A 22,219-nucleotide genomic window follows, 5' to 3' on the forward strand; every position below is an offset into this window, starting at 1 on the left:
GTGAGGACGCTTGCAAGTGTGAACGCAGGATCAGACGGCTGTCTGGGTTTAGTCACTCGGACTCAGAGCTGATCTCAGACCTGCAGGCTGGTCGCTTCCAAAGTTTCACCGAACTTAATGTCTTTAAACAATGTAGAAAATGTCTTCAATTTACAAAGTAGATTCTTAAATATTATTTCTTTCTTCAATGTTTTCCTCCTTTGGTACGGTCACATGACTCGTCACCTGTCTGTCCCTACATTTACTGCCCTGAAGCCTGACGTCAGCGTCGCTGTGATGCGAAAAGGCACTGGTCCATTATCAACCCCGCCCCCCCTTCCCTCTCTCTCTCTCTCTCTTTCTCTCTCTTTCTATGTGAGTGTGTTAAGGTGACAGAGAAAAGAGTGACAAACAGAACGCGGAGCCAAAACTAAACTCTAGAACATCGTTCCTCTAATAACGTCCTGTATAACAGTGCTGTCCTGTGCAGCCTATCGGAATAGACGTGTTATTACGTGTTAATTACATCAAGTAACGTCTGTGTATAACCATTTCCAATAACATTAGCATAGTCTTTCGAGAACGTCACATATTTACAAGCGTGACTGAATAAATTCATGAATAAAATGCATTTTCTGTATTAGAAAATAATATAACGTGATAAAATGAAAGACAAAAATAAAGAATGTACAATATAATGTGACATGGTCAACCAAAGGTGATGTCGTAATCTGTAAAAAACAAATCAATATCATTTTCAGGAATAGCGTTATTGTCTTATTGAGACAGGTTCACTTCCAGCCAAGTGACCACGTGAATAAATTACTGTGCAATTGAACGCCAAACTAAAAGACAGGCTTGGAGAGAAAGGACACGTTTCCCAAAGCCACAGCAAGAAATCCCTTTTGAAAAAAACAAAAACAATCATTTGAACAAAAAGAAAAAAGAAGAGGCTACAAGGCTATAAGACCTGGGGGTTTATAAGCACGAGGCATGTGCAGATATTCACATTTTGTTCACCTGAAATCAGGACTGGGCCAAATGATGACGATGATGATGATGATGATGATTAGTTTTTTCGCTGAATCTTGACAGTTTAAAAACACTGTTAGTTTTATCCTGATTGATGTTGTGCATCACATCGCCCAGCTGTAGGTCAGATTACTGGCACACGCCCCACACCATGAGCCTTTCACCCAAACTCTTTCTGATTTATAAACGCTCCCTGTATGCTGTGACTGAGACGTGTTTAACGTGTCAGTTCATACAGAGATTCCCATCTTATCAGTCATAGACGACATTTCAACAGAACAATGAGTACAACATGTTGATAATAAATACGTTCCCATGATGCCTTCAGCACGATAAACTCAGTAAGACATGTGAGCCGTTCCTCCAACGAGACCCAGGATGCTGGAGATCCCTGGGGAAGGTTAGACATGTGCCGATATTTCACTTCCTATAAAGTGTTTAAGGATCACGTTCATAAACAATCGTAGTTACAAATTCACTCTGGTATAATCTGTAAAATTACAGGATTGTCTTCAAAACTGAAATCTGGACGGAATAAATCTCTCGATATATCGGCACATGCCTAGCTAAAATACCTTATAAATAAGCACTCGAACTCAACAATCCCATAGTTCTGGTTAAGCAGCTAATGTTAACAACAAGGCTAAAGCTAGTGCCAGGGTCGTCCTTGCCCTCCTCCAGCAGGAGGACGTGGGGTTTGGCGAATGAAGACGTGTTCCAGTCCGGGTTTAAACTCCAATCAATAGTCTGACATGCAAGCAAATCCCTGGCTCCACCCACAGTCCTCCTGTGAAGCCTCCTGATTGGTCAGAGCAGCAGGACGTTGATGTGATGTGACTTGTCTGTGTGTTCCTCTTCATGTGCATTCAGTGATGCAGGCGGTGAAGCTGCTAACTTGAAATGTTATAATAATAATAATAATAATAATAATCTGCCCTGATGTCTCACTGGCGAAAAACCTCACGTATGTTTAGCTACACCGTGTTAAACTAAAACAGGTTAGCAGTGTTAAGAAATAAACGAATAAATGTGTGAAGCTTTTCAGCTAAAGCTAGCGTTCCTATGAGAGGCCGTCGCTGAAGTAAACAGAAATAACTGAGTAGTTTGGTAGTTAGCTGCTAGCGCTGTAAAAAGTGAAGCATTAAATTAAATAACGTAGTCAAGAAGCTGCCGCAACGCCCAGAGACATCACCGCCGGAGCTGAACGTCACCTCCAGGATCCTGATAATTCAAAACAACACTCGTCTTTTAAGGATGATGTCATGACACGACACCCAGGGCCACCATCCTCTCGTCATCACGCGTCTAACAGCGCACACGACCGCGTGCTAGTCTTTATATTTACATTTGTTATAACTAGCGCCAGAGCAATATCTCGATGTTAAGGGATGCAGGAATAAAGCCGGGTCTGTCAAACTGTTCTGTAACAGGGCTCGTTAATTACTGGACCGGGGGGTTCCAGCAGGCTAAACTGAGGACTTACACATAGCTGATCAACTAATGTCCATAGCTCCCGCTAGCTTCTAGAGGATTCTGTCCAATCACGTTATTAAGCTGGAGGTATCTAAGCAGACTATGGACCAGTTACAGAGCTCATTTTTAGAGCACTTTTTATACACTTTGGTAGATTTTAAAATTGACATGGCTTCGTTAAGGGAAAGTCGATTGCAATTCCTCTATAATCCTACAGGTGGTGCTCCATTCATCCTGTGTGAAAGAAATGATTTATTTATTTATATTTTTTGCTAAATTTGATTAAAATTTGTAACAATTTTTTATATCGAATCTGGATTTTTATAAAACCGTGATACAGACAGAATCACAATACAAAATGTTTCGACACCCACGTGTTGTAATAACATCGTATGGGGCGGCCCCTGGTGACGCCAATCCTTATTGTCTAGGTTTAAAAAGAAGTTTATCATTAATACCCCGTAAAAACTTTAGAATCGGCTGATATTAAAATCAGTAAGTGTGTGAATGGTCACATCGCTCTGACTCTAGTTATAACCGCACTGTGATTGCCGCGCTGCTTCTGTACGGTTCACGTAGACAATGTCGGACTATATGTTTACATAAATTTGTACATGTTTATATAAAAACCTACAGTCCTACAGGTGTAGAGCCACACCGACGCTGCTAATATCTTCATGAGATTAGCCTGCCATGTCAATGCTGTGTGTCTCTTTGTTCGTTGAGTCGCTAAAGTGTCTAAACTCTAATCACGTCTTGAATGTGCATTAAAAAAAGTCCATAACAGAGATCAGAGGGGGGGTGGGGGGAGGGGGTGGGAGAGAGAGAGAGAGGAGAGAGCTACATAGTTTTAGCAACAAGTCAGCGGGAAACTTGGCAATGCTAACACGGCTAACGATGGAGAGAAGTATTAGCGCCTAGCGTGATCGTGTACTGTTTCTGTGGCTTTAATGACACACACCTTTGATTTGGCTTTTTTTTCTGTTTGTGTTCGTCTTGCATGGCAAATGCGATCAAATGTTCTTTTACAGCAGGCAATAAATATTACAATACCCAAGTGTGTGTGTGTGTGTGTGTGTGTGTGTGTAAGATTCAGATGTTTGTGTAACGTGTCCCTTTAACACAGCTCCTCCTCCAGCACAGAATCATAAACTGAACTAAGATTTACATCCCAAATTCTGTGTGTGTGTGCGTGTCTATCTGTCTGTGTGTGTGTGTGTGTGTGTGTGTTCACTGCAGCCCTCGAGGATCTTCACTCTCCTCATCGTTTAACGTAACGTAGATGATCGGCACCAGCCCGCGGGCGTCGCCCAGCTCGCACTGCAGCCAATCAGAGTCCGCTCGGTGTAGGACCCGCAGCACGTCACCCTTATGGAAGCTCAGGTGACCTTCTTCTGTGGCGATGTGGTGGCACAATGCCCTCACCTCACTGACGGAGAGAGGGGGGGGGGGACGTGTGTTTAATTCTGTATTTAATTTGTATGCATGTATGTGCTTAGAGAGAGAGAGAGTAAGAGAGAGAGTAAGAGAGAGAGAGAAAGAGAGAGTGAGAGAGAGCTTACCGTGCTGCTGATGTCTGTGTGTTGGGCCCCTGTGTGTTGGGCCCCTGCGTTTGGTCCTGCTGTGCTTGGACGTGTTGTATCTCAGCACTGTGTGTGTTTAAAGCCTGAGGCTCCGCCCTTTTCCCAACAGACTGCACCACCAAATCCAACACGGAGCGATCCAGACTCAGCCAGCCTGAAGGCAACCTGCGGACGGCGAAAGCGTCAACAACCTGGATTTTATGTCTGGTTTTATTTTCAGGACGAACCTCTCTAGATTTCCACTCACCTGTTTTTCGGGGTCTTAGACGATTTGGCTTCTGTTTTCTCAGTTTTGTTGACGTTCCCGGCCCCAAACAGTCGGCCCCAGCGCAGGTTCTGAGCCGTGGGAGTTTCGGCCTCCGCCCCCTCCGGCTGCGTCTCGTTCGTCCTCTTTAGCTCACTCAGCACCGACTCCGGTGGACTGCCCATCCAGGACGGCTTCCCTTTAACCACTTTGGACGTCTCTGATTGGGGAAAGGTTCCCACGCTGCCGTTACGACGCGTGTCATTGGACACCGCGGCTTCACGCTTTTCATCGATCACCTGATGAGCCTCTGCACCTTCGACCACGCCCACTCTCGGGGGTGGGTTGTTTTGTCTCCGCCCCTCAGCCCCACATCCTTTCTTGCGCTTCTCACACTTGACGAACTTGGAACCTTCGGCAGAGTTCTCGATGTAGACCTGAGAGCTCTGCATGAGCTGGAACCACCAGCCCGCCTGCTTGTTCCGTAACCTGTCTCTCTCTCCGTCTTTCTCTCTTTCCCTCTCCCTCCTCCTCTCCCTCTCTTCATCCTCGCCCCCCACTCCATTCATCCTGCTCGTGTACAAGACCATCCCTTCGCTCTCCGATTCGCTGCCTGCCCTGTCACTCCTCCGCTCCCTCCGCACTTGTTTTTTAGACTCCGCCCCATCCATCCGAGGCCAGGTTCCCTCGCGCCTTAAGGCAAACCTCCCCCTATGAAGCTCCACCCCGATTTGGTTAGACTCCGCCTCCTGTTTCAGCCCTATAGTCTCCGCGGAGCCCCTCATGAGCTGGAAGGTGGAGCGAGCCGATTGGTCGAGGCCATGGCGGGTGGAGCAGAGCTGCTCTTTGCGCCTCAGGTGCTCTTGACCTTTCTGCAGCTGACGAGGTTCGAACAGAAGGTCGAGGTCAAAGGGCAGGAGCGACAGAGGCTGGAGCAGCAGCAGCAACTCCTCAAACATGGGCTGACACGCCCCTTGAGAAAGCGGAAGGAAACCCCACGGGTGGTAGTGGGCCGCTATGATGTCTGGCAACAAACGCAAAGAGAACATTTACATAATATGAACAGAACAGGTGTGTGTGTGTGTGTGTGTGTGTGTGATTTATTATCTCACCTTCATGTGTGTATATGTGATTAAACCAGAATTCCAGGGATTGCAAGCTGACAAGAACAGAGAGAGAGAGATTACTTCTATGAAAAAGACTCTTGTGAGATAATACAGGTCCTGTACCTTCACTCTCTCACTCACTCACTCATCTTCTATACCACTTTATCCTGTATTCAGGGTCGCGGGGACCTAGAGCCTGTCCCAGGAGACTTAGGGCACGAGGCGGGACAGGGTGCCAATCCATCACAGGGCACACACACACATACATACACGCAATATGGGAACGCCAATCAACCCAACCTGTGAGAGGTTAGAGGACTGTGGGAGGAAACCAGAGTACCGGAGGAAACCCACCAAGCAAGAACATGCCAACTCCATGCACACGGAGACGGGAATCGAGCCTGGCTGGGAATCGAACCCTGTACTTTTAATACTCTCCAGAATGATTAACAACAACAACATTCTGCACTTTTACTCAAGTACACGTGTAGATAGAGAACTTCTACTTCTACTTGAGTGATATCCGCCCCAGGGAATCTGCAGTACCATGGAAGTGTTATAATGAATCGTCTCAAATAATGGCATGAGACATTCACTCCTTAGGGACTAAAAGACTGAGAAAAGACAGGCGTCTTACTTTAAGAGACCTAAGACGAAGGCGTTGAGTCTCATGCTGTGATTGGTCAGCTCTGAGTACTGACTGACTTTCAGGAAGAGGTTGTGTAATACACGTGTAGAGGGACCTGAGAGAGAACCAGAGAGACAGAGAGAGACACAGAGACACAGGGGTTCTTTAATACTCGGCTACCACTAATGTGTTCATAATAACAGATTCCCGCTGATTAACTCCCGCCGTTACTCCTGTTCCTCACCCAGCTGAGTCGACGCCTCCACTACGCTCCAGGGCTGATTGCGCCGCTGGCCGATGATGATGTCGAGTGTGTACGCTCGCAGGCCGTCGTGCAGGACATTAGACACGGCGGGACACAGGTACTTCAGGATCAGGTGAGCCACGTTGGGACTCACTGAGCTGTTGCCTAGCTTTGCCTGAACACACACACACACACACACACACACACACACACAGCAATGTACATGAAACATCAGATTCTGAACACTATACGTATCGCGTTTGTCTCTGGGTGCCTGTTCCCTGCTCGGCGTCTCAGATTAACGTCACCTCGAGGTCGAACGTTTAAATGATATAAAAGACCCAAATGTCACCAGCCTTTAAATGAGAAAACACTGACACATCTTTACTATTACACACTGATGTAAACGCTAACAATAACAATAAGTACCTTCACGCCTGCATCCCGACTGGTGCCGAAATGAGCCACGATCAGATCCACCGCCGTGTTTATGGCCTTCACCAGACCTGAGACATAAAGAGACAATAAAGAGAAATAAACCCCTGAGAGTCTGCAGAAAGTAGAACTACACATTTTATGTTTGAATATTTATGAGGTCCACCACACACACACACACACACACACACCTCTCTTCTGATGCAGGTCAATAGAGATGGATTCTTCCGTAGTGGCGTCAGGTGAAAGGCAGAACTCCTCTGGGGGGCGCTCCGTCTGAGAGAAGTAATCTGACAGCATTTCACTGTGACACCTCAGGGACTGACCTGTACACACACACACACACACAAGCAAAACATTAAGAATAAACATTAAGAATTTGATCAGAGTTTATATTCCTTTTGTCCTTATTTGTTCTTTGTGTCTTTCTCTCCCTCGTCCCTAAAGCTCCCTTTAGCATTAAGTCTATTTAAAGACACAGAGTCTATTTAAAGGACAGAGTCTGTTAGTAAAAAGTCCCGAGATGACCCCTACAGTAACGCTGATTAGATTAGATCAGATTAAGTTCAGCACCGTTAAGTCTGCTGAAGTTCAGCGCCTGATTGGACGGAGGAAAATCGAAGACGTTGCGCCGCACGGTGCGTCTCCTGGCGTTCAGAGCGGCAGAGACAGACAGACAGGAGGAAGAGGAGGAGGAGGAGGGAGAGGAAGAACAGGCGTCTAGCTTCTTCTCCACTCCAAGAGGGTTCTTACGCCTGTATTCCCTCCATTTTAGAGTCTGAGGGGAGAGGTGGTGCGCTACAGGAGGAGAAGAGGACGAGGACAGGGATGATGAGGAAGTGGTGATAAGAGGTATGATTATGGAAGGAGAGGAAGAGGCAGATGGAAAAGGGTTAGGATGAGATGTGAGAGGAAGGGAGGAATAGATGAAGAAGAGTGAAAAAGTGAAGGATAAGATGAGACGGGACCGGAGGACGATGAGACGGAAAGACACACATGGATTATAAAACAGTGCAGGAGGGGAATGGAAAGAAACCAACAACGTATTTACAGTGAATAATGAAACGATGGATGGATGGATGACATGAAAGAGGAAAGTACACATGAATGTAATAAAGGAAGGACAAAAAACAGGAAGAAAAACATTATGGAATAAAATAATAAGGAAAAGTGAAAATGGAAGATAAGAAGAAGAACAGATGAAGAGAATCAGTTAGTATCAGTTCAAAGAAAGGAAAAACTGGTAGAGTAAAAAGCACTGAACATGTGACCTGACATGTGATCTGGGACTCTTTCCCACTACTTCTGACTTTAATCGCAGCGTGTCGAGAGCTACGGTCACGTACCATTGTGGGGTCTCTGAGTCATACACACAGGAAGTACTTTCATTTCATTTTCCTGTCGTCCCGCTTCCAGCTGTGTCACAGGACTGAGGCCGGAGCTGGGCAGCGTGGGTAGCGTACTCCGGTTGGCTCGGTGGAAACAGTGCCCCCTTGTGGCAGGAGGAGGAGTCTGCGGGAGCGGGGCCATCTTGGCGGCCGGGGCGATCCCTGGTGGGGTGCGAGACACTGGGGCGGGGCAGGAGAGGGATCGAGGGGGCGAATAACTGCCCAGAGGTGACGGCCGGGGACGCTGACCATCGTCGTCCGAGTCCTCCTCGTCCCGGTCGGACGGGGCGGAGCCAACACGAGCCTGCATGTGATTGATGTACTCGTCCAGCAGGGGGAGGACGGGCTTGGGCTGCGGTTTCCCAAACTGCTGCTGCAGGGTGAAGGGCTGGATGGGGAGAGTGGTGGGACGCTGGTCTTTACTGTAGCGCACTACCGCCGGGGACGAGTCCGCAGAGCTGGACAGGCCACCTTACAGACACAGAGACACACAAGGGGACAAATAGTTCATATCATCCTACGAATCTCGCATTTAAGTAAGAAACTATTCTAGATATAAATCAATAAAACTAACAGATGTACCATGAGTGTTATCAGTGTGACAAAGTGCCGAGTCAAATGATCTACTCTGACTAACGGGGCGGCGTGCACGACCGCTTCGCCAAAGGACAGCGATGTTTCTGACAGATGTGCTCAGCAGTGCCGAGTTCTCCTGCGTGTTTAACGGCTGTTGTGTGTTAATATTCATTCTTGGAGCAGCAACAGCGGGTTAAACACAGCCGAAAGGCTTCAGGGCAAACTCGACCACGAGCTATAGGGAGAGCTTCCACACCCAGACGGGATAAAAGGGATGAGAACCGCCGGACGTGTTCAGTGTTAGAATGACTTCACCATCCAGCGGTTTGCTTCATGCAGCAACAACATGGTGATTCACCTCCAGAACTAACTAACAGTCCAGAACTACAGTAATAAGTGTATCGTGGGTTAACCGTATCACAACACCGGTATCATAACAATACCGTCCTACTGATAAATCAGACATGTGGTTCCTGAGATTTAAAAAATGCACACGTTCATAAAAGCAAAAGTAAAACCCTGAGCCCAACCAAAACAAGTCATGAGAAGTGTGAAGGCGCCAATCATACAGGTGGATGTCAGTTTTACAGCAGTACGGCTCCTCACATCTGTGTGTGTGTGTGTGTGTGTGTGTGTGTGCCCTTAAAGCACTGTTTTAACCTTTAACCATAGGCTCCTACACACTCATTATGATATGAGTAATGTTGTACACTCGGCTCACTCCCAGCACGCTGTCATTATCCAAGACCAACACCGAGTCTCAATAATAATACAGATTGTGTTTGTGGAGAGAAACGTTCGTGTCATCACAGCAATGGTAAAAGTACAACAGTGTTATGATGTGTTATTGTTATTTTACATTCATAATTCATAAGGTTTTGTAATCTTACCTTCAGTTTCATCTCACAGCTAAAGCCAGAGTGATAATTACACACAACGCAGTGACACAGCAGAGAGAGCAGAGTTAGCATACAGAGAGCTCCTCACAGGCAATAACACACACACACACACACAGCGTTGTTCTCACACACAGACTGCATATGCTGTGTCACCGCGCCAGGAGTCAGCACAGAGACAAAAATCCCAGGAAATACCCGGAAATGTTCCTTCAGCTAGCTTCTGAGAGGGTGTGTGTGTGTGTGTGTACTTTGGTACACTCTGTGTCTGTGTGTGTGCATGTGTGTAACGTCACTTTGTGGTTGCGCAAGCTGTTTGCCCCTCATGGTATCAGATGTCAGCACTTTCTTCTCTCTGTACACTGCAGTACACACACTCTGCCACCGGGGGCGATACTGCACCAAGAGTGTAAACTCACACCGACTAAGAGGTTCGTCTGTGTTTATCACCTCCTGTCTCCTCGGCCTAGTTCAGACTGCAGGCAAATCCGGTGTGTTTCACCGGACGGAGTGTGTGTCCACACTGTACTCTCATCCAGAACAACTTATAAAAAGTGCTTTGAAGTTTCCGTCACTGGATATATATTTATCAAACCTGACACATTCTCGCTCGAATTGGTTGCTATGGTAATGACTCACATGCAGCGTGATATTTCCTCATATATCAGCCTGTTTCTGTACATTCCCTTTAGCTTTGCCTGTACTAATGTATCCCCTAAAGACATTTCACTTCATCCTTTGTCCAGGGACTACAGTCCTCCGTTTCCATACTGCAGTTAAGACAGACTTTCTTCCTGAACGCTTGGTTAATTTAGCCAGATGGAAAATTCAAGGGCGAGGCTTTGACATACTTAGCAGTAACAGCGCCAAAAGCAGAAAAAAAGCAGAAAAACTCCTCTGCAACCTCCTAAAGCCTAGCGACCTTTTATAAATTATAATTTTGTCCATCTCCATACTGTATTGCCCATGCTTCGTTGTTCCCATGGTTCCATGTTCTATACCATCTGGATGTGCATCAGATTCAAGTCTATTTTAAATTTATAAAAGGTATATTTTTGAAAGATTTTTGTAGTTCTCTAAATCTTATGACATTTTATGCACATAAAGTATATAATTAATAATAAGTGAGTTATGATGTGCAAACTTTTTTTAAACTTGTAGTTGCAGCTCTTAATATGTCCTGCTTTCTCTCAGCAGTAACATGGGCCCACCTCAACTCGCAGGAGGATCAACTGGCCACACCCTAACACCCTATCACTATCCATTAGCCCTCTAATCCATCCATCCATCTGACCCCACTCCCTCGTATACATGGAAATCTCCATCTGTCTCCACCCCTTCATATACAAGGAAAGAAACCTTCTGGCTCCACTCCTTCATAAATCTGGATATAGAAATTAGACTAGACTTTCTCATATACCTTGGCTCCATGCCATCATATATCTGGTGAGAACTATCTGACTCCACCCCTTCATATGCAAGGAAAGAAACCTTCTGGCTCCACTCCTTCATAAATCAGGAAATAACCATCTGACTTTACCTTAGTAAACACCCCGAATCCCCTGGATTAAACTCTAACTAAGTCTAACTTTACCCCTTACCACCATCTGACTCCATCTCCTCATATACCTGAAAAGAGCCATCAGAAACCACCCTCTGAAATACCTGGAAACAACCATCTGACTCCACCTCTTCATATACCTGGAAACAAACATCATATGTAAAACAATGCATATGACATTAAACTGTGACCCCATACCTTCTGCTTTGGTCCGTATCTCTCTCCCTGCTCCCCCTGGTGAGGTTCGAAGTGGTGTACTCCAGTGGGCTGAGCTCATCAGCGTGGACAGATCTTCGAGAATTGGGGAGAACTCTCCAGAAGAGTGTGAGTGAACAGAAGAAGCCTCAGCACTACTCTTCTGAGAAGGTGAACCACCGTTCTTCCTTTTATTCCTTGCGATTTCAGCGAACGAAGTGACACGTGGTGGAGCAGGTGGGCCAGGGGACGAACTCTCGCTAAGGCGCACAGGACAACTCAGCATGCGCTCCAGAGAGCCCAGACGAGGCTGTGGGGTCTTGTCAAGGTTTCGGTCATAGCTACGGGAACGAAGGCGGGCCCCGACGGAAGCTCCGCACACAGGTGGAGAGATGTTAACATACACTTGTCCCTCAATCACATTTGAATGCGTGGAGTCATTGTTACCCACGGGTGTCTCTGCCCTCTCTTCTGTGTCGATAGGTGCATTTTCTTCCTGTTCTTCTTCCTCTTCTTGCTCCTTAGTGTGTCTAAAGAGGAAGTACTCTGTAGGCTGGGTGGGACTTCCTTTGCTGTGTTCATCAGAGCAGCTTGTGACAGAAGATCCTACTGGACTCGGGGAGGAATGTGATGAAACATCACAGGTTACCAGTTTGTAGTAGTTCTGGGTTGCGACAACGAGACGTGCCTGACTCTGCGTACAGGAAGTGAGGTCATTGGCTGAGGTCTCGGAAGGTAACAGACCTTCATGGTTGTGATAGGAATTGCAGTTAGCGTCAAGCTCTACTGTGCCAGCTTGTGGCTGAGAAGAGCATAGACAGGAGGAGGAAGACGGAAGGTCAAGTGTTTCCTGGGGAACTTCAGTTGGGGATCTGTGCAAGTCCAAGTAAAAAGCTCCACCCCCGCTTCCATATTCAGCCCCACCCATACAGACTGGCTCAGATACAGAGGAGGTGCAGGACTGGTCGGCAGAGTTGTTGAGGTTGATCGGCTTGTCAGGGATGATGTTGTTCGTTTTGTTGTAGATGGTGCTGAAGTTGACCAGGATGCCGTCAGAGCTGTTGCAGGACGAATCACTGCAGTAACCATGTGCAAAGTCTGGAAACGATTCAGGACATGTCCTGGAACAGCCACAACATCCCGAACTACCCCGCCCACCTTGCATCGACTGGTCATCATCGTCGTCATCCCACTCTTGCTCTCCACAGTCCATCGACAGGGTGGACCCACTGCTGCCATGACGATGCTGAAGGTCCAGCCCCAGAAGATCAAGACTCTCGAGACGAGCAGAAAAATGTCTTCCAGAGGCCACCTTGTGGTCAGAACTCCAGGGCTTCTCTAAAGATTCATGCAGGTGGAATGGTCCAGAGTAGCCGAGTTCATGTAAGTGGAATGGTGCCAAATTCACTCTGTCACCCATGACTGAATTAGAGTTCCCATGCAAGTGAAAAGAAGAATCCTCCAAGTATCCATTCAGGTTGTTTTCATCATCGTCATCTTCATCATCTTCATAATCGTCCTCCCCTGCATTCAGTAGGAAGGGATTGTGTCTGAGCGAGCTTGGCCTGTTGTGCACCTCCTTGGACAAAATTTTAGGAAGTGCATCTTCAGAATTACTAGACGTAAAAGACGAGGTGTCACTCGCCATGCTTCCGCCTCTCACTCCTTTTTTGTCTCCTCCTCCCATTACTTCATCTTCGAAAGCATCACTGGAACTAGAGGTCTGAATAAGACTGCTGTACACTAGCGCCTCACGCTGGAGGACGTCTCTCTCTGGGAGCGAGGTGGTGCGGATCAGGCCAAGGTTTTCTGGGCAGCTGAATGGGTTGTTGCTTTTCCTCAGTGGGCTCCCACAGCGCTGGTGCGACCCGGAAACCTGGCAGTGCACAAGAGGTATGTGATGAACAATCAGTGTCTCCCCAGCCAGCTTCGGAGGACTGTCCATCATCTTCAGAAAGTGGGTTGAGGGGATACGGATGCCGAGACTTTAAGAAGTTAAAGGAGTTTAATTTACACGTCCAATCCCGACTCGGGGTCGTTGGGAGTGAGGAGTGTGATAGAAGAAGCTGTAGAGGTCATCTTGACAGAAAGAGAACATCTAGAAGGTGTCAGAGAAAGAAGGTGTGTTGGTTTCAAAGGTTCTTAACCATTATTAAAATTAAATAACATTTTGTAAAAACACAACGATACAATAAAATATGAAATAGTAAAAAAAAAAAAGCTGAATTAATTATTGGACCAAAGGGGACGTGGTAAGGAAAGAAACTACTGATTATTTGTTTTTGCCCATCAATCAACAGTTCCCCTTTTGACATAATGTACATTGTGATGTTCCTTAGTTGATAGTTGATCCATCGATAGTTGATCCATCTATCCATCCATTTAGGAACCTCTATAGTCCAACTAGGGACCCGGGGAGGCCAATGTATTTATTCCCACTTCTACGACTGTGGTAGGACCTCCAGTCAACACTCATACACACATTCACACACTACGGGCAATTTGGAAACGCCAGTTAACCTAATCTGCATGTCTTTGGACTGTGGGAGGAAACTGGAGAACCCGGAGGAAACCCTCCAAGCACAGAAAGATCATGCAAACTCCATGCACACAGTCTCGACAATAAACCCAGAACCTGATGGTGCAAGGCGACAGTGCTAACCAGTAAGCCACTACGCCCAATATGGATAAGTGTAACGATCTTAGAATAAATCTAAAATCACAGATCTTAAAATAAAAACAATTCTCACATAAAGCTGGAGTCACACCGAGTAAAGCCGCTTTGAAACCCTATGCTAATGTTGTTACACTCGAGGCCGTGCTGTGTGAGGCCTTTCTGTCTCAGAGCTCTTGGTTTGTGCTAATGCATCAGCTGCAGACAGACTTCAACATGACACCAAGCGCCTCTCTCGTACACACACGCCTCTCTTTATCTTAAACAGCCAGCAACACACACACACACACACACACCCTCCATCCCACGAAGAAACGAATACGCAAGTCATCCGAGCTCCTACAGGAGGAAGTACGCTGACCTCGCCGTATGATGTTTGGCATGAAAGTGTAATCCTGGATAACATCCATGTCAGAGCAATTAGGGGCTCAATAAATAAAGAGCGTGTGTGTGAGGTTTGAGACACGTTCACAGGGTAGAGATGATGGTGGGGCGTTCTGTATCGTGTGTGTAGTGGTGTATAAAGTGAACAGAGGATATGGTTTGGGACACGTCCACGGTGACCTCACAGTGAGGAGACAGCTGTGGTCAGGACTGTTACTGAACATCTCTCAGTTCAATACTCTGTTCTGTAGATTAGTGTGCTCCTGACAGATACTCACTGCTCGGGGGAGGGACTAGGGAGGTGGGGGATTTGGATAACAGCCCGTGTCTTTAGGAGAATCACTGCGTCAGTGGTGGAAAGCAGAGTGGACTTTAAACTCGCGTCAGCGCTGTGTAGCACATTGTTCACATTTCTGACATGCTACGGTGAAACAATGCACACACACACACGCAAATCACATGCTGACAAGCGTTAGGCTAGCAACTTTACGCTGCGGTGTCATAATCGTTCCCAGCTACTGCATGGACATGATACATGTCACTCAGGCAATGGGAACAAAAACCACCAGTAACACCATCAGTGTTATAGATGATACAGAGGCAGCACAGGATCGGTTCCTCCAACACATCTGTATCGTAATCATAACACTGTCATGTGATCATAAACGCTGAGAAACCTGATTCTGACCCAAAGATATAAACCTGGTCATGTTATAACACGTGAGTCCACGTCACTCGCTTGCAGTGACTCTGTGAGTGTGTGGAAAGATCAGCACTTTCAGATAAACACTGTTCACGTTAAATCTTATCTAAATAACAATAACATGCAAGAAATAAGTCGTTTTATCTTCAGCTGTAAACATCACGACAGTATGTGGTGGAATTAAGCATAGAAAATATAATAACATATAATACTTTATTTATACTTCATTACTCCTGATTTCTCTTTAAGAGCAGAAGATCCCAATCCTTCACCATTGAATCATTCTATTAGTTCAGTATGAAACATCACCAGCCTGCCTTTGTTCTTTATTGAAGTGTGTATAAGTGTGTCATGCCCCAGAGCTGTGTACAGCCCCTCACCTACAGCGTTACACAGCACTAACACTGGAGACTCCTTCCTCTCATGTTACATCAGTCTGTTGATTATTAGCGAATCTCCTGCTGTACATGTGACTGTAACCGAGCTGTCACTGTGGGAAGGCGTTAGAATGGGCGTCGCTGATCAGGGAAGGAAGGTAATGATGGTTTCGAGGAGGACTCGACTGGGCTGTTGGATTTAATGGACAGGGAACATAAGGAGAGAGAGAGAGACCTATAGGTGGCGCTGATGTACCCTACATCACTCCAACTAAAGCTGCTGAGTGGGACTGAGAGGGAAGGTGTGTGTGGAGTGTGTGGAAGAGCTGGATACAGCAGACGAAGATTCCTATATCCAGACAAGATCAGGGAAGGAAGCACTGGATGTTTTAAGGAAGGCTGGTCTAGAAAGAGGCACACACACACACACACACACACACACAGGGAATTGGAATTCCGGCTGTTTGTGGCTCTCAAAGTACAGACCAACATAACTCACTGTACACCACATTCATGAGGGACGAGAGGGAACCAGACCTACAGTCATGTGACCTACTGGGGTCCAACCGCCGTTAAACAACAAAGAAACAAGTGTTTAGAGCTGCAGTTATAGAGAACTAATCAACAGCTTCTGACCAATCAGAGCTCAGGACTGAGCAGCGCTGTGGATGGTAGGCGTGTGCTCTGTTAACTTTACATAAGGATAAAGTACAAAGGTGTGTGTGTGTGTGTGTGTGTGTGTGTGTGTGTGCTAAATCAAGTAACAAGATTACTGATGCTGATGGACAGGATGTGATCCGTTTCCCCTCTCCAGCAGTCTCACATGAGACACAGAGACAGAGAGACACAGAGAGACAGAGAGAGAGACAGACAGAGAGAGACAGAGAGACACAGAGAGAGACACAGAGAGAGAGAGAGAGAGAGAGAGAGAGAGATGTTACATAACTGAACACATTCCCAAATCCCAAAATGTCTCCCTGTCCATGGAGCTGTGGGCCGCGTCTCAAACCACTCACTCACTACATAGTGCGCACACTGGTGGTCTGTGTAATCACTGTTACTATTATTATTATTATTATTATTATATATAACAGAATATTCACTAGTGATCTGTTTGAACACACTACACGAAGGGGGGGGGGGGGCTGTAGTGCCCTAGAGTGTAGTGCCCTAGCGTGTAGTGCCCTAGCGTAGTGAGCACAGGGGCATTAGGATTGAGGCCTGAGGAATATTCCGGGAATGCGATCTGACTAAACCTCTACAGCGTCACAATTACACACACACACACACACACACACAGTGATGTAGACATCAATCAGTAATAACGGTGTATAATATAATGATATAATATAAGAGATGAAGAGAATAAAGATGGAGAGACACAGCGCTGCTCAGGCCTGCACACACACACACACACACACACACACACACATTATTATTATTATTACTGTATTATTATAAGAGATAACGGTGCGCTAAGCCGGACACACACACACACACACACACACACATTATTACCATCACATTCACTCTGATCAGGAGTGTGTGTGTGTGTGTGTTTCTATTAAATCAGATAAACATCGCGCGCTGAAGGTGATGTTACACACACACACACACACACACACTCCGTGTCCTTGTCCTGTGTGTAATACTCACGGTCATCACACACTGCTGTCAGCTCGAATCCCCTGCTCCTGGTGCCGGTCTGTGTGTGTGTGTGTGTGTGTGTTGTTGTTCCGCCGCAGTGTTCAGCTGTGTGTCCGGGCCTCGCGCTCCCCGCGCTGCGTCATCACCCCCCCACCCCCCATCCGCCGGGACATTACAGCGCCTTACAGCCTCGTGCACCCCTATAGAGCTGCGCGCGCGCGTGTGTGTGTGTGTGTGTGTGTGAGAGAAGAGAAAGACCTGCGGGCACCTGCACCGATCCCGCAACACTAACACTAACACACTAACACACACACACACTCTAACACAAAGCGCCCGTTATTCCTGTAACTCTGCCGGACCAACCGGGACAAAATTCACCTCTGATTCACTGAGTCGACTCCTCACAATGACTCACTCACAGATCAACCGAGTGTGCGCGAGTCCGGATCTCTGTCAGGGAGCCAAAGCCTTATATACAGTACACACAGAGTCCTACAATAAAAACATACACACACCCCCGGGGGGGGAGGGGGGGGGTATGTATAAGTAATTTTCATATACGTTAAATATGTATATATATATACTCAGCAAAAAAAAAAAAAAAAAACGTCCATTTTTCAGGACTGTGTATTTCAACAATAATGTTGTAAAAATCCAAATAACTTTACAGATCTTCATTGTAAAGGGTTTAAACAATGTTTTCCATGCATGTTCAATTAACCATAATCAATTAATAAACATGCACCTGTGGAATGGTCGTTAAGACCTTAACAGCTTACAGAAAGTAGGCATTTAAGGTCACAGTTCTAAAAACGCAGGACACTAAAGAGACTTGTCTACCGACTGTGAAAAACACCCAAAGAAAGACGTCCAGGGTCCCTGCTCATCTGCGTGAACGTGCATTAGGCATGCTGCAGGGAGGCATGAGGACTGTTGATCATCCTCACGGTGGAAGACCACGTGTAACAACACCTGCACAGGATCGGTACATCCGAATATCACACCTGCGTGACAGGTACAGGATGGCCACAACAACTGCCCGAGTCACACCAGGAACACACAATCCCTCCATCAGTGCTCAGACTGTCCGCAATAGGCAGTCCATGAGGAGGAGATGCACTGCAGTACTTCAAGCAGCTGGTGGCCACCAGATACTGACTGGTACTTTTGATTTTGAGCCTCCCTTCATTCAGGGACACATTGGGAAACATTTTTAGTTTATGTCTTATGGTGTTGACTCTTTTAGTGTTCATACAAATATTTACACATTAAGTTTACTGAAAGTAAAAACAATTGAAAGTCAGAGGACGGTGCTTTTTTGCTGAGTATAGCTGCTAACTACAATGTAGAAGAAAATACTTTTATTACCAAGATTATTGATTATCTTATTGGGTGAAATTAAGACAATTAAATTGTGTGTTTTTTCTTTTAATAGTCTTTTAATTTAGACAGTTATGTTAATTGCTAAGTTGAGAAGAGTATTTGTGCGTTTCTTTAAATAACACTAGAAATAGCTCTAAACACATACATTGGCCACATTAAACCACAAGCTGGTGCTCAATCAAATGCAGCATCCGTCCATTTTAGAGAACAACATATGCACAGGAAAATTAAAACAAACACAATTTTATAGATAATTACTTGGCGGTAATATACTGTATAACCAGGGTTACATGTGTGTAATGAGCTCACACTCTGTCCAGGAACATCGGCATACTGCTAATGGTTTATATCTCTTCACTCCAGTGAAGGTAAATAATGAATCTAACGTTCCAATGTCATGTAGCTGTATGGACTCATTATACAGCCTAAGGCCTGCAGGTATAGTGAATTAGTGACGTATAGCTGTTGGTTACCCCCACATGCACATCCTCATTGGTGGGACACAGAGAGGTTTGAATCTTTCTGAAGGCAATGCCCAGCTCCTTTCTTTTGGGGATGCTGAAATCACTTGTCTAATGATTGTTTAATAAATGTTAAATGTTATGTATGTAAAATCAGTGTAACCCTTTGCAAATATTTATAATAAATTATCTTTAGTATTTTTCTATTATTATATGTATTATTATTAATCGACCTGTTTACAAGTGGGAGGTAAATTTATAGTGTGGATTGTTTCAGTAACGGTTCACTGAGAGGGTTAAGGTTAAAATAATCTCTCATTTTTCAGATGGAAATAAAACAAACCAAGAGAAAGAAAAAGGTTTGTCATTTATTTGTTCTTCTAAAAAGCCTTATGTAGTTTTGTCATAAAACTGTTTACATGTTTTTCTTTGTGTTTCAATTTAAAATATGATTTGGGTGCAAACGATTTGTCTTCTCCAAGGCTGCATCTCTCCTGCCGTGTTCTTTATGCTGGCGGTGGGGTTTGGTACAGTGATTATGGGTCTATTAAGTGTCTTCATCATAAAGGATAGAAAAACACACAGAGGTAAAGTCCTAGAGTCAACATTCAATATAATAATACAATATTTAATGTTAAAATGATTAACTTCTTTCTCTTCTTCTTCTTGTTCTTCTTCTCCTCCTTTAAATTTTTTTCATGTTATTCTCTTTAGATGACAACGCCAACAGACATGATGAGGAGGTAAACATGAAGATTGTAATAAAAAAAAAATTATATTAAAAAAATACAATGGCCCATAGAATTACTAGCAGCCTTCTAAAATTTATCGTGTCGTTGCAGGAGCAGAAGTCTGATTCAGTGAATTACGCTGCTCTACATTACATTAAAACGACAATCAGAAGGTCCGGGAGACACAGTGACATGGAGGAAACACATGTTGTATATTCAGCTATCAGACAATAATCTAACAATGTTATGGTAACATTCTGACAAAATATCATAAATATTATTTATTGTTTTTTTTGTTTTCTACTTTTCATTATAACAGAGAAAACATAGCATGTAACAATAATAACACTTTACCAAACTCATTACTAAAGTTTGGCTCGTACTGTAACTAGTCCCGCACTGTTTGCCCTAGCACCCCATTCCCGAATAACCCGCATGATTTGCGCTTCACACACACCCCTAATAATTACCCTTTAACCCCGTGGTAGATGTTCATGAATAAATATTATGTGTATCTGGTACTGGCCTTCGTTTTCTGCATATTATTTTAATATTCAATGTTAAAAAACTCATATTTCAAAAACAAGCTTTTATTGTACATTTTAATTACTAAACATGACAAAGCAATGACAACTGTGACTGGAAAGTGCCAGCTTTCACTGCAACCGGTCAGGTGTTGTATTCAGTTTAATATGTGTTAAATTAATTACATGATTTTTGAAGATGCAGCATAAATAATCACTTATTCATTCAAAATTTAATTACTAAAATGTTTAAAAATTACAATTAATCACTTAAATAATGATTTTATAATAAGTTTTTAATAAGTGTGTAGTAAGTAATTACATTACAGTGTCATTAGATATTTTAATGAGAATTCATGAATTCAGTGTCATAAGTGCAGTATTGGCTGCGATAAATAACATCTAATTTCTAATTATTTTAAAAAGTTTTTTTTTATTACAGATGTGCATGCCAGTTGTGCAGCTCAAGTTAAAGTCAGAACTATTATATACAGTTAAAGCTTGGATTGTGAGCTCATCTGGAAACTCAACCCAAAAATATTCATATAAAATTAATTCATACAAAATATAAAGTAAAAATAAAAGAAATTAACCTGCAATTTACCTTTGAAAAGAATCGTAGCTTTGTGAGGGAGATGAGAGAGAAGAGGAGGAGGAGGGGGGTTATTGTGTAGGACAACTTTTACACACACACACACACACACACACGGTCACAATGCTTTAGTAACTAGCACACAGGCACGGATGTCGATACGAGTGACACGTGGCCTGAGACTCTGCACGGGAGATGATCTCTCACTAACCCCCAGCGTGAGAGAGATGAAGAACCCTTGGCTCAGTTCTGATCATGTGATGCTCGGCAGATGAAGCGTATACGCACTACCTGTATTTCAAGACCATGTTTTTACTGTATCTTTTATTGTTTTACACATAATATAGTTTATTTCATTAGTTATTATATTTATAAATGCTTTTATAATTTTATAATTATAATGTTATGAAAAACTAAAAAGATCTGTGTGAGGGTTCTGGTCAGATGTAATAATAGCACAACAGATTAGAATTACACATACTGTATACCACGTGTTTACATGGCAAATAAATTTAGTTATAGACAGTATGAATAATAAACAATCATATTCCAATTTATTAATTTTAATATGTGAAAAAAAACTAAACTTATCAATCTTGCGGTGAGTTTGTTAGACGCTATATAAATGAAATTGAGTTGAGTTGAGTTGAGTTGAGTTGTTTGGTGGGGAGGAGGCTAGTGTCTGAGAGGAAAGTCCCCGTTCGTAATAACACTGAGTAATTCTCCTTCAGGGAAATTCTTTTCTTTCTTGGCCACTGGTTTGTATGTCCCAGCTGTTTTCACTAAACGTCTATCCAGAGAGGTTTGTTCTGCCCGGCACACGTGTGTAACTGCGCTGTACAAAACAGTGGTTTCTGTGTCCTCCACATACTCTGTGTATTTACGGTAATCTGTTGCGTTGACTGGCTCTGTTGAGTGACGTGTATAGCCACACCCACCACGAGGTCCAAAGCACTAGATACTGTGACATAATCTGATATTCAACCCCTCATAATGTCTCTACTACTTACCATCTTAATTCCATTTAGATTTAACTTCTGGCAAATACCAAAGGACTGACAACGTTTCATTAAAATCTGGACAGACATACAGACAGACAGACAGACATACAGACAGACAAACAGACAGACATATAGACATACAGACAGACATACAGACAGATATACAGACATGTGCTCCTGAGTCTCAGGCATGCGTGGCCGGGCGGATAGCATCTTTTTAAGGGAGAGCCCAAACAGTATGATCGGAAATTAGGCATGACCAAATTAGGAAGAAAATCAGGCACCTGCACCCTATTCATACTGTAAAGCATAACACTCAGACCAAGTCTCTCAATTTAAAATAGTTCACGAGTCTTGAGGTCTTATGCAAAAATCTATTGTATTCAGAAAGTTTATTTTTCC

At 44.4% G+C, this 22,219-nt stretch overlaps 1 protein-coding gene across 3 annotated transcripts; it reads right to left on the bottom strand.

Moving 5' to 3' along the window:
* Positions 1-323: 323 nt before the first annotated feature.
* Positions 324-17,374, bottom strand: rusc2 (RUN and SH3 domain containing 2). Of its 3 annotated transcripts, XM_053480578.1 has the most exons (13): positions 17,135-17,374; positions 16,252-16,296; positions 11,344-13,438; positions 8,071-8,583; positions 7,298-7,522; positions 6,916-7,050; positions 6,719-6,795; positions 6,290-6,464; positions 6,055-6,160; positions 5,424-5,470; positions 4,315-5,335; positions 4,047-4,232; positions 324-3,913 (listed from the first exon to the last, which is right to left on the bottom strand). In XM_053480578.1, exons 3-13 carry the CDS (start codon positions 13,286-13,288, stop codon positions 3,715-3,717), a joined length of 4,629 nt encoding a protein of 1,542 aa, XP_053336553.1. In that variant the 5' UTR covers positions 13,289-13,438; positions 16,252-16,296; positions 17,135-17,374; the 3' UTR covers positions 324-3,714. The 3 variants fall into 3 exon arrangements, with proteins under 3 accessions (XP_053336553.1, XP_053336552.1, XP_053336554.1); XM_053480577.1 differs by lacking the exon at positions 16,252-16,296; XM_053480579.1 differs by lacking the exons at positions 7,298-7,522; positions 16,252-16,296 and having other exon boundaries at positions 17,135-17,372.
* Positions 17,375-22,219: the final 4,845 nt, after the last annotated feature.

Source organism: Clarias gariepinus, chromosome 21, assembly GCF_024256425.1.
Source record: "Clarias gariepinus isolate MV-2021 ecotype Netherlands chromosome 21, CGAR_prim_01v2, whole genome shotgun sequence".
Taxonomy (NCBI): domain Eukaryota; kingdom Metazoa; phylum Chordata; class Actinopteri; order Siluriformes; family Clariidae; genus Clarias; species Clarias gariepinus.